General features: G+C 51.1%; 1 protein-coding gene across 4 annotated transcripts in view; it reads right to left on the bottom strand.

Annotated features, from left to right (window-relative positions):
* The window catches only part of RASGRF1 (Ras protein specific guanine nucleotide releasing factor 1), a 112,556-nt gene that overhangs the window by 13,609 nt on the left and 86,387 nt on the right, over positions 1-12,560 (bottom strand). For all 4 annotated transcript variants that reach the window (XR_006522625.2, XM_014856406.3, XM_070497402.1 and 1 more), the window contains exons 20-23: positions 11,591-11,651; positions 7,770-7,873; positions 6,212-6,296; positions 2,194-2,391 (exon numbers count right to left, since the gene is read on the bottom strand). Coding sequence is in view for 3 of the 4 variants with exons in the window: in XM_014856406.3 (XP_014711892.1) it covers positions 2,194-2,391; positions 6,212-6,296; positions 7,770-7,873; positions 11,591-11,651 (448 nt within the window). In the remaining variant the exon portion in view is untranslated. The remainder of the gene's footprint in view (positions 1-2,193; positions 2,392-6,211; positions 6,297-7,769; positions 7,874-11,590; positions 11,652-12,560) is intronic.

Genomic DNA, 12,560 nt, shown 5'->3' with positions numbered 1-12,560 from the left:
TCCCAAAGAGGCCAAACAGTATTGTTAGTAAAAGAGAGGCTTTTGTCTCTATTAAAATGTAACCATCCTTCGGAGGGGAAACACACAAAACCATGTTAATCATCTGCATCATTCTATGGTGGAGCATCATCTTTCCCAAAGGAAGGTTTTGTTTTCAAAGAAGATGGGGAGAGGGTTGGAAGAAAGGGGAAAGGGAGACCAGAAGGCTCAAACTAAACTTGACCGCTTGACTCTGGCCAAGGGTTGGACTGGACTTGGACATAACAATTTTCTGCTTTGGGCCAGTACATTTAAGGGAATGATAAAAACTAGCTCCTGAGGCTACATTTCAGGTCCTCTAAGAAATGTGGCCATTTCAGTGGGTCACAAGTATCCAAGGGATATTTGTGGAGGATGATAGTGAACTGTCCCTGGCTGGTGTTGACCAGGTCATGGCCATGGCCACCCACAAGCTCTTGGAGCCAGGTGTTGTGCAGACGTACAATTATGGCACAGCTGAAGGGCTGGGAGAAGCCAGCGGGGTCCAGTCTGTCTCGAGGGTGCAGGCCTGCATGTGCTTTCAGAGGAATCTTTGATTTTTGGACCAGGTTGCCTGGCCCTAAGTCCTGAATGACATCTTAGAACGCAGGCCAGGCCTCTGCCTTGACCTCTAACTGCCCTCAATTTGCACTTTCCTAAGAGAACAAGAAACTTCAGGATGACCAAGGTAGTTGCCTCCAAACCCCATGACAAGAGTGATGATGGAGAATGAGGCCAAGAAATTCACAGAATCCCCAGTGTGATGGGAGAGTAGGGCCCAGTTACAGAGCCTCTGGAAAAGATGACATCATTCCGATGGCACAGGGCAGGAAAAGAAAGATGTTGATATGGAATGGACCCCTCAGACTCTGCCAATAGCCCTGCGGAAGGTTGATAGGCCAGATCAGCCTGGAGGACTTGGAGGTTCTACAGGAGCCCTGCTCAACCCCTGACCTCAGGAGTTCATGACATTGTGTGCCACGTGTGGCCAGATGTGCCTGCAGCCCTGAGCTCCTGTGCTCCCAACCTCTGTTCTTTCCAGGGGCCCACTAACAAGACTGGCATCTTCCAGTCCTTGTCCTGACCTTGGCATCTCTGTGTGCTAAGAAACAGGAGGCCCCACCTCAGTGGGATACAAGGGGTACCCTTGCAGCCCTCTGCAGTCCTGCTGTAATCCGGGCCTGGAGTGATTGGACCATAGTGGAAGGGCAGCGGAGATGTTCCAGGGCTGTCCTGAGTTTGGCTGCTTATCTAAGTAGGAGGGATTTATGGACCTGCTGCCTGCTATTGGGGTAGAATCGTGACCTGCAATTGGCATGAGGAGGGTAGTGAGGAGCAGGGGCTAAAGAGAACAATGAGAGGGACACAGTATGGAAATCCAGAATGGTCCAGATGAGATAGACCCCTTGGAAGCCCTGGGCCTGGCACAGCCCACCCAGCTGCAGGACCATAGACACTATTGCCAAGGTCTCAGTGCCTTCGGAGGCTTACCCTGTCCTTTGGTGGTGGCTGTCCATCCTCCTGCACATATGCAGGCCGGGGTTGGGCATCCACCGAGTGCCCCAAGGAAGTGACCCAAGTGCCCCATTAAGCTCTCCTTTCAGGAGAGCTGCCCCCTCGTGACCCTAGTGCAGGGAACTTTATTCCTGAGAAAGAATCCACCTATGGCTTTTCAGAATTATGTTCTGAATGAATAAAAATCAAACCCACATTTAAAATCACCAACTATCCAGTGGGTAACAGGGACCAGCTAACTCTCTGGTGGCCAAAAGGCTGGTGAAATCAGAGTCCTAGGAAGGGACTTGCAGGATCATCTGAGCACCATCTCAGCAATCTGCAGATCTGGACTGGGATTCCCAGAAGGCCATCACTCTTTTGTCCCAACTCAAGGAGAAGGGTGTTGGGACCAATAATCACTGGTTTATACTTCCCACTTTACAGTATTAATTATTCAAGTGGGAATTAAAGTCCCATGGGTCCCAATATCACATCTGTGAGCCTGATATCTGGTCCCAGGTGATGCAGGAGAAGAGGTTCTTTGTTTTACTTGGGAGTGTTGGCCCTCAGCCTTGTCCTTTGCTCATCTATGGATGCCCAGTGGCCAGGCCTCTGGTCTCCCGGTCCCAGCCCCAGCCTAGCCCCAGGCAGGCAATGGTGCCAGTTTCCTGTCCGCACCTGCTTAGAGACTTTGAGCCACGTCTTTTTCAGCCGGAAGATTGCGCTTCGGTTCATGGATGAGGTGATCTCCAGCACAGCATTGTAGTTGTGTAAGCAGCGGCATATGTCAGCCACGGCCACCCACTTCTCGATGGCGCTCACCCTCGCATTGATGTCCTCATTGCGGATGATTTCTGAAGCAATCAAGTTACTGATCTTTAAGTCCATGCAGTAAGACAAGAAAAAAGGAAGAGGAATAAGTATTGTAAAGAAGATATATCATCATTATTTGCAGATAGTATGAGTGCCTGTTTGAAAACACCAAAAGACTGGATTGGAAAACCACTAGAACAACTAACAGAGCTCGACAGGGTGGCTGGCTAAAGACTCAATACACAAAACTGAAAATTGTTCTCTATGTTAGTAATACAAATTAGAAAGTACAATGAGAAAGATGTTATCTTCAAAATAACAACAGGAATCTGTAAGTTACCTAGGAACTTAAATTAATGAGAACTATGTAGGATGTTTCATAGTTGAAATGAAAAAAGTTAATAAATGTTATAAAAGGTTTGAATAATGAAGAAAGAGATCAAATTCCCAAATGGGAATGTAAGTATCACTTTTCAAAATTAATACATGAATTTAATGCAGTCCAATAAAACATGCCTTGGGAGTTCTCTCAAGAATTTGACACAGTGATTCTACAGTTCATCTGGAAGGAGGAAGGGCCATGCTCTGAGGGAATCTCCCGCCAGACAACTAGAGCTTGGAGAGGACACACATCTGGAGGCATCACTGGCCTCACGTACAAAGTAGAAGAGATCTCTAAGGACTGCTTTCTTCTGCTCCCACAGCAAAGAGTCACATACACACAAACAAGCCAAATGTGGGTTGGCTCTGGAGCAGCCAGGGGGATGGGGAGCTGGGGCCAGAACATCAGGAAGCTAGAAGTGCAAGGAGCTGGGGCAGCAAGAAGTGCTGACCTCCCTGTACACTTCTTTGCAATTTCCTGTGAATTTATAGTTATTTCAAAGTAAAAAGTAAAAAAAAAAAGACCTCTTGTTATAAAAAAATAAAAGTGATAAAAGATGATATGATAGATTTCCCTTTACAGATGAGTAAAAACTATAGGGCTTTTGCACAAGAGATCTTCTTAAAAACAAGTTTTAGAGGATGTACATTAGGAAGAATGGACTGTAAAACTACTTAAGGATGGAAAAGTACTGACGAGAACCAGGAAGAAATGATAACACAAAACAGTACACATAGTATAACTCTTAATTCAATGGAAGTAGCAGTTAACATTTTTTTCCACAAAGAAAACACTGAACTCAAAAGTTTTACATATAAGTTATACTAGCTTTTAGAAGGAAAAGATCAGTTAAACCTTTCAGAGAATAGAGAAAAAAAGACCTGCCAATTTATTCTATGAAGTCAGTATAATCTTGATTCCAAAATCAAATACACACAATACAAGAAAAGAAAATCACACACTCATTTGTTTAATATACCATGACCATATTAGATCTGTCCCCAGAATGCAAGAAAATATTGAAGAAAAATCTCTAACCGCCATTCACGACATCAGCAGAATAAAGGAGAAAAACGAGATGACCGTCTTAATCGATGCAGAAAAAAAATTTGATAAAATTCACTTATGGTAGAAACCCTTAGAAAACAAGGAATAGATAAGAATTTCTTTAATTTGATAAAGAAACAAACATTATCCCAAATGAGGAAATAGTAGAAGCATTCTTTTTTAAACCAACAAGATTCACTATCGCCATTTCCGGTCAACACTGTCCTGGAGAGCTGGGCCTGGAGGCCCCTGGGCCCCTCGCCTGCCCCACCCTGGATCCAGCTCCGATACTGGAGATCCTGGCCAGTACCCCTCAGCACGACGACGAAAGCAAGCCAAAAGGACTGAGAAACAGCAGAAAGCCCTGTGCCAGGGAGAGATTAAGAAACACAGTCGCAGGCCTGATGATCACCATCTTGGAGGCACACATTCAGTGTACCTGAAAAAGAGGGTGGATTTGAACAGATGTGGCCTAATGCCAAGCAGTGACGAGAGCAGCTCTCTGGAGGGGGACGGCATGGGATTGAAGCGGGCTCTCCCGCTGTGTACCATTGGGAATACAATTTAACCTCCTTGAGCCTCAGTTTTGTTTTATCCATAAAAGGGAAATAACAGGATTAAATGAGATGATGCTTATGAAACCCTTAGCATAGTGCCTGGCATGTGGTACACATTCAATAAATGCTCACTTCACAGTCTAGTCTTTGACTTAACTTGAGTTCTGGACACATACTGGAACAAGGGCGGGAAAAGGACTTGTTTTTGCTGCCTGGCGCTGTTGTTGGAGTTGCATGTAAGGTGTGGTGAGACTCAGGCCTCATGCATGCTTCCTGGGGCCTGCCTGCTTCCGTCACCTACTCTCTGTGGACAGACGTGCAGCTCTCCGTCTGCTGCTGTGTTCACTACGGTGCTCCTCCCTGAGCTGCAACACCTGGGCTTCCTTTTTTCCTCCCAGCTGCCAAGGGCCCTCCCAGGGGGGGTGGGGCGTGTTTGCGGCTATGGGGGGGGAGTGGTGGTGGAGATGGGTGGGGGTGGGTGCAGGGAGGGGTGGCATCCCTGTCCCTTGCGGTGGTGGATATGCTGTGGCCTTGGACTGGTGGTGAGGACAAGTAGAATCATGTGGTCCCATTTCCAGCCATCAAAGGCTCTTTACTTGCGTTGATGATTAAACTCAGAGGAATGAAGGTGTCACGTGCAAATGCCCTCAGAGCTGTCACGAGGCTGGGAGCAACGGCTCTCTGCTTGCAGGGCTGGGTTTGGGCAAATGTGGGAAAGTTGCTGGAGAGATTTTTTCCTCATAGCTGGCGCTCTGCAGCAGAGGAAGGCCACCAGCTCCCAGACACTAGTTCAGAGACCTCTGGCATTTGCCCTTCAGAGCCCAGCTTTTTTTACGTCTAAGGTGTGACAACAGTCCCCATCTTTTAGGGTTGGAGTGAGGTTTAAGTGAGATCATCATGCATATAAAGCACAGTGCTCCGCACAAGGTAGGGCCCAAGTGAAGGGGCAGTTATTACTTTATTAAAGAGTAAAGAGCCAAGGGAATGCTCCCTGTAGACCTGAAGCACGTTCTGGAAGACTCTGGCACCCAGTTCTCTGTTGCTCCCATGTTTCCCTTAGACGAGATTCTGGGAGCAGGGGTGTGTGATACACTGCTGTCTTAGTGCCCAACCAGAGTCAGTCCAGGCCCTTCCTTCGACACACACTGGTCCAGGGCTTGGTCCCATATCAAGGGGACAATGAGAGCTGGGGGTGGGGGTTCCAGGAGGAGGGGCTGGAGGAACCAGATTCTGGGTCATGCAGATCCTAGCCAGGGACACTACTCTCATGAGCCCTTGGCTCAAACCCGGCCTTGGTTTCATCCAGGTCTGTGTGGCCTTTGGTCTCTGTAACGTTATCCTTTGAGGCCATCTTACCCACAAGCTAAGGCAAGAAACAGGGAGAGGGTTAGAACATGACTTCTAGGAGAGTTGAAACTTGTAGCCAAAATTTCAGGAGGTACAGAGGCTTCTCGGTAATGTACTTATTAGAGGGAAATTGTCTGTTATTCCCCAGCCAGATATTACTTGTTTTCAATACTAAGATGAGGGTTAAAAATAAGAAGCATAGCAAGGAGGTCTTCATTCCTTTCTTTCCAAGATGTCTTTGCCACAGATTCAACAAAAAGCTGCTCGGAGGAGTGGCTCCTCTCAGCAATCAGTCTTGAGTACAGGCTCACTAAGAGCCAGGGCTCGGCTGTGACCTTCCTAGGACCCTCCTAGGGTCAGCCTCATTCAATAGGAGAAGAAACTGAGACTGAGATGGAGCAACCAGCCCAAGGCCCCACGGCTAGGGCGTGGGGGCTGAAGAGGACCAGGTGGTCTGGTTCTAGCCAGGTTCTAGCCCATTCCCCATGCAGCCTTTTGAGGCTCCTGCAAAGAGAAGCCCGGAGAGAAAGGCTGCCCATCCCATACTCACGTCATTGAAATGCTTGGTGGTCTTCATGATGTAAGGGGTCCTCTCATTCTTTTCCAGTTTCATCCAGCCTTGTCCAAAGAACTCCCTGTAGGAAGGAAGCGGGAAACCCAGGCAGATGAGCTTAGTCTTTGCTTTGATTTATTTGCTTTTTGTGGTTGTCATTTCTGGAGGAGTGACTTTCTGCAGAGCCTGAGAGAGGAAGTGAGCCTGGGCTCCAGTCTTGCTCTGCTCATACCAGCTGTGTGGCTTCAGGCAAGCCCTTTAGGTCTCAGGGCTTCGGTTTGCTCATCTTTGAAATGGGAATAACGACTTTCCTCACAGGGTTATTGTGAGGCTGAGTGGAGATATGGGACGGAAAGGCACACCGCAAAGGGTGGTCTTCTTTGGATCCTGTTTCTCACAAGAGAACTCACATTCTAGAGTCACTTTGCAGAAGCTGGTCCGTAGACTAGGGAGGACATAGGCCTTAAAAAAGGGCCAGGTAAAGGATAAAGGAGCCTGCAAGCCAAGCCAGCAGGGTGCTTTGGTGATGGTGACCTCATGGGAAGCCACAGACCATCCAAGACTCCCAGGAGAAGCTCCTCATTTGACAGTAACCATGAGAGTGACCTTGGCAGAGTTCCGTGGGCAGGAGGTGCCGGGGGAGGTGCACTGTATTTGAAAACATATTCTGCTTCTCCTCCTAGAGGGAGCATATCAAGAAAAACTGTTGTTTCTACAACCAGATGTGGCAGGTTTCCAAACTGCCAAAACTCTCCACCCAGCTGAGGTGGTGCCATGTTGGTAAAGGCCTCAAGAGGGCCAGGGGCTGCTTCTCTGGAAAGCAAAGATCAAAAGTCCTACAAGGATTCATAGCCTCAGATCTGGTGATTCCAATTTCAGGAAACTATTTTAGGACAACTGTAAAAAGTTCACAGAAATATTTAGTAGTTATAAGATTTATCTCAGCTTTAAACATAAAAGCAGGAACTGAAAGCAACCCCAAGCTTAATGCACTGGTAGGGAACACTGTGCATTTACTAAAAATGGTGTTTACAAATACCATTTTGGTGTACCGTTAGACGAAGAAAGGATGGTACAAAATTATTTAAGCAGTATAATTACAATGAACACCTGGGGGTGATTGACTACTGGCCGGAGCAGGTTATACTAGGCCTTGGGGCTTCTTCAAACTCCAGAGCTGTCCCCAAAGTCTGCTCCCGGAGGAGGGGTGCGTGCACACACACACACACACACACTCACTCATGCATGGATGCACATTTGCTCACATGTGCATGTGCGCACATACATGAACATACATTTTCTAGACCTCCAAAATAGGAGTGCCAAGTTAGAGATGCTTCTGGAAAAGTGCGTGTGCATGTGTGCAGCTGATAGGTAAGGAGAGAAAGGGCGCAGGGATGTCCCCCCCTCATTCCTTCCAACACATGCATCTTTGTCTCCAGCTGTGGAGAGTCTGGGCAGCTCTGCAAGTCTGCTGCACATGCTTCAGGGATGCCACCAAAGGCGCCCCTGAGGGAGAGGACGGAGGAGGCATCTGGCACCCAAACCCACTTACTCATAAGGAATCTTCTTGAAGACGAGGTGGTCCATCAGGGTCAGCTGCTCTGCAATCTCCAGGGCTGAGTGGTTTTCAAAGGGCTCGGCCTTCACGCCTTCGGCCTGAGGGGAGCAAGGTCCTGAGTTAGGCCCACAAGGGACACCTCCTGGCCTTTGGTCACTTCTCTGAGAGAATCTCCACCTCGATTCTGGCAGGTGCTTGGATGGGGCGTGACTGGGGGAGGCCCTCCTGGTAGACTTGGATGAGGGGAGATGAAGAAATGGGACGAGGGGAGCCAGGAGCCACGGTTTGTCATGCCCTGTGTGTGTGCAGGCCTGTGCTCTGTGCTTCACAAAGATCACCTTGTTTAGTCATCTCTTACCCTGCAAGGGAGCTACTGTTCCCCATAGTGTGTGGATGAGACAACAGAGGCTTCCAGAGGTCAGTGACTAGAGCAAGTCACTCAGCCAGGAACGGGCGACTGGGAAGGGAGCCCAGGCGGTCTGGCTCCAGACTATTTTGATCTGTCACTCCCTTTAGGTTCTGTCTCGGTCCACAACTGGTTCCATAAAATTTCCTTCTAAACTCCATTAGCAGATATGGACTCACAGGTTGATTACCCCCTGGGACAGTGCTCCTCTTCTGTGCCCAGAAGACAGCTGTCTGGCCTTAGTCTCAGGGTTACCATGTCCTTAGTCCCCAGGGCCACCTGTGGACACCACCTTTAAAGCTGTCCACCACCTAAGCCCCTTGAGCAAGAGAAAGACTCAAGAAAGACTAGCCAGGGGACTAAGGTCCCTGTGGCAGGGATTAAATAAGAGGGGGACCCAAGGAGGCCAGGGGTTCTTGGGCACAGAGGCCTCACGGACAGTCTGTTGGATCTGGGAGGGGCTGGAAGGAGCTGGAGAAAACTCAGGAAGGGGACAACTGTGCTGGTTTTGGGAGGAGCCTGCATCCACTGAGGGATGAGTCAGGAACAAGAATCCCCTGCCCCTCACCTAGTGGCCGGCAGGGCCACATGGGAGGAGAGGGGCCAGCTACCCTGCCAAGAGGTCCCTGAGAGCTGGGCTGAGTGCCCGAAAGCTGCACTGATCACAAGGGAATGGGGGTCCACCCCATATCGAGGGAATAAGCCATCCCTCTTAGACTGTGTCTCCCTCCTTCCTTCCCTTTCACGTCCTCAGCAAATGGTCACTGAGGCCTGCACTGATGGGCCCTTGCTAGATACTGGAGACAGAAAGACCAGAAAACACAGTCCTTGGCTTCAGGAGCTCTAGTCACAGGACCAGAGCAGGGACAGAGTGTGGGAGCTCCTGCTTCAGCCTCTGTGTGTGTGTGTGTGCGTGCGTGTGGTAGGGCGTCCACGACTTCCCCCTGGCAGGGTCACCCCTGGGCCAGGAATGACCTGTGCAGAAGCCCAGATGCAAGAGCATGGGTTTGAGGGAACACAATGCCATCAGGGAACGACAATTTCTTAGGAAGGCAGCAGGGACATGGGGATGAGAGCAGCAGGTGCCACCTGAGATGCTGTGTTAAGGGGTGAGGACCCGCATGGGGAAGGAGCCCCCAGCTTCTGAAGCAGGTGCAGGCAGGTGGGCAGCTCAGCCCACTGAGGGCCCAGGATGGCTGAACTGTCAGGGCCAAGGGCCAATTTCTGGTTTGGACTGGGGAGAGGCCTGCGGGTCTCAAGTGAGGTATGGCCCAGGGACCAAGTGGCCAAGAGGCCAGGCCCGGAGAAGGTGAGCTTGGCAAGGAGGAGCAGGTAGCTCCCTTTGCTCCCTTTAGGTGTGGCGTAGGGAAGAGGGTGACCCTGGAGGCAGAGGCCGGAACTGCCCACTCCCTGCACCTTTCACAGGGCTTGCGAAAGCCCTCACAGGGAGAACCTCTCTGGTGAGGCTACTGGGGCCTCCTCTGAACTGGAGGTGCCCCATACAGGCTCTCTGGGCTCTGGGAACACGTCAGGTCAGCAGGCAACTCAGCGGCACTTTGTTCTAGAAGAGCCTCAGGCTGTTCACGAAGGAACAAGGGGCCCTCACGCTCATGAAGGCTAAACATTCCAGGTGGCCCCTGGTGGAAACAGGAGCAGAGTGCAGGCCGAAAACTTCCCTCTCAGGGGTCACCCAGACTTCTGCCTCAGAGGGTCAGTCTGCAAGAAGCGGTGTCTGGGTACAATCAGCTTCCCTGCCCGAGGGGCACATGTGGATTCCAGGGGGCATCAGACCTGCAGTGCTGCTCTCAGTGCAGGACGTGGGAAGGGTGCTAGCTGCTCCTTGGCTGGCCTCAGACAACCCTGGGGCCAGCAGAGTCAGCTGCGGAAGTCACAGGGGCTGATGGAGGGGAGCAACGGGCCCAGAACCCAGGTCTCATACTGGTTACTTTGAACAGACTGGAGGTCACTCAGCCAGTTTGGGGAGTGAGCCAGCTTGGGGCTGTGCAATCTCCACCTACAGGGAGGTCAAAGTCAGTCTGCCTTAAACTCCCTTGGCCACCATGATAGCAGGGGCCCAGAGCTATGGGGTGCATATTGCTGACCTGGAAAACAAAGTGGGCCCAAGCCCTGGAAGCACATGAGACCATCATTCCCTTCCACCGTGTGGAGCGCCACCATTAGCTCATCTTCCTTTGTGGCAAGCACAACTCTCCCCTGGGATCCCGCATTTATAGGCAGGTGGCAAGCTGCATTCTGACTCCTCAGGATGAGGCAGTGCCACGTGCAAGATGAGTTCTGAGCATGAGCACCAGCTTTGCCGCCTACCATGACCTTGGGTGGGTTGCTTCACCTCCCCCTGCCTCAGTTGCCTCATCTGGAAGATGGGGATAAGGATATAAACTTGCAGCAATGTTGATAAGAGTGCCTTGAGTCTTTAATGTTCTAGCACAGTGCCAGCACACAGGGGCACCCACCAACCACAGTCCTGACTTCTTACCCTCCTCCTTCCAGAGACAGTGTGAGCAGAGAAGGAACAGAGGGCTTAGGGGGTGATGTGAGGCAGAGGATGATGAAAGGGAGGTGGTGGTGTTATGGGTTGATTTCTCCCCAGCCCTCAGAGAAAGGTAGGTTGAAATCCTAAACCCTGGTACCTATGAATGTGACCTTATTATTATTATTTTTGAGGAAGATTAGCCCTGAGCTAACTTCTGTTGCCAATCCTCCTCTTTTTGCTGAGGAAGACTGGCCCTGAGCTAACATCTCTGCCCATCTTCCTCTGCTTTATATGTGGGATACCTACCTCAGTGTGGCTTGACAAGTGGTGCCATGTCTGCACCCAGGATCTGAACCGGCGAACCCCGGGCCGCTGAAGTGGAACGTGCAAACTTAACCACTGTGCCACCGGCCCAGCCCCAACCTTGTTTGGAAATACGGTCTTTGTAGATGTACTCAGAATAAGATGAGGTCATTAGTGTGGGCCCTAATCCAGCATGGCTGCTGTCCTGATAAGGAGCCGTTTGGACACAGGGACAGATGGAACATGACGCAGAGACACACAGGGAGAAGATGGCCATGTGACAATGGAGGCAGAGATTGGAGATTGGCTCCCACAAGCCATGGAATGCGAGGGGCTATGCCAGGAAGCTGGAAGAGACCCAGAAAGCTCCTCCCCCAGAGACTTCAGAGGAGCGGGCCCCACCAACACCTCCATTTCAGACTGCTGGCCTCCAGAGCTGTGAGAGTATAAACGTCTGTCGTTTTAAGTTACCCAATCTGTGGGACTTTGTTACGGCAACTCTAGGGGGTGACCGTGCTTTGTTAGGGGGTCACAAAAGCAGGGTCCCCAGAGGCTGGCGAAAGGCCAGCAAAGGCAGGCTTGGCAGGCAAGCAAAAGGCAGGCCCAGCTCACCATCTGCGTGATCTCCTCCAGCGTGATCTGGTTGTCACCTGGGTCCTCCTGGGTCAGAGTCCTAGGGGACAAGAAAGCATGAGGAGCCCCATGCAGTCTGTATCCAACCTCACCTCTAGGGCAGCACCCCGAACCCTACTGGCCTGAACACTCTGCAAGCCCCCCGCTCTCGGCAGGCTCCTGCCCCCTGTCTCTGCTCTGCATTCCCTTTGTCAGGAGCCCTCGTCCCCCTTTCTTTCTCAGTGACTTCTTCCTGATGGTCCGTTCTCAGGATTCAGCTCCCTGACTCTCTTGCTGGGTGAGTGGCCCACTTGGGGCTCCCTCACCTCCCTCACCTCCTGTGGTCTCAGCCCAAGTTCCTCCATGTTGGAACAGTTGTGTATGCACCTGCCCCTGCTAGACCCAGGCTGGAAACCCTTGAGGGCAGAGTGAGGTCTGATTTGTCCCCATAGCTCTGGCACCCAGCACAGGGCTGGGCAGGAGGCTGGTGCTATGTGCATGTAGAATGATAGGATGAATGAGGGGAAGAGGGGCGCACTAGAGCAGGTAGGAGGTGCTGAGAAGCCTTCCAGATTCAAGGGACAGAGGGGAGGGGAAGGCAGCAGCATGGTGGCCAAAGGCCCGGATGTGGGACTGTGTTGAGAGAAAGTAAGGAAGGAGGCAGTGGAGTGGAGTGGGCCCCGGGCAGTGGTAGGGAATGATGGTGGACCTCAGAGTCAGGCCAAAGTGCTTTGAGTGTATTTACAGCCAAGGAAACAGTTGCTCAGAGAATGTCTCACCTGAGGGCCTGCAGCCAGAGCACGGTGGGTCTACCATTCAACCCAGGGCGGCCCAACTCCACGGCCTACTCTTCCCCCCGCACCCAAGGGAGCATCCAGAACAAGCTCCCTAACTGAGGGGGGCTTCGACCAAGAGGCTCAGGGGCTCAGCACACTCTGAGGGGCCTCCCAGGGAGGATGATGAGGGAGAC

Source organism: Equus asinus, chromosome 2 (assembly GCF_041296235.1).
Source record: "Equus asinus isolate D_3611 breed Donkey chromosome 2, EquAss-T2T_v2, whole genome shotgun sequence".
In the NCBI taxonomy this organism is placed as follows: Eukaryota; Metazoa; Chordata; class Mammalia; order Perissodactyla; family Equidae; genus Equus; species Equus asinus.
Note: the sequence above shows the minus strand (reverse complement) of the source record. Positions and strands in the feature narration are given on the sequence as shown.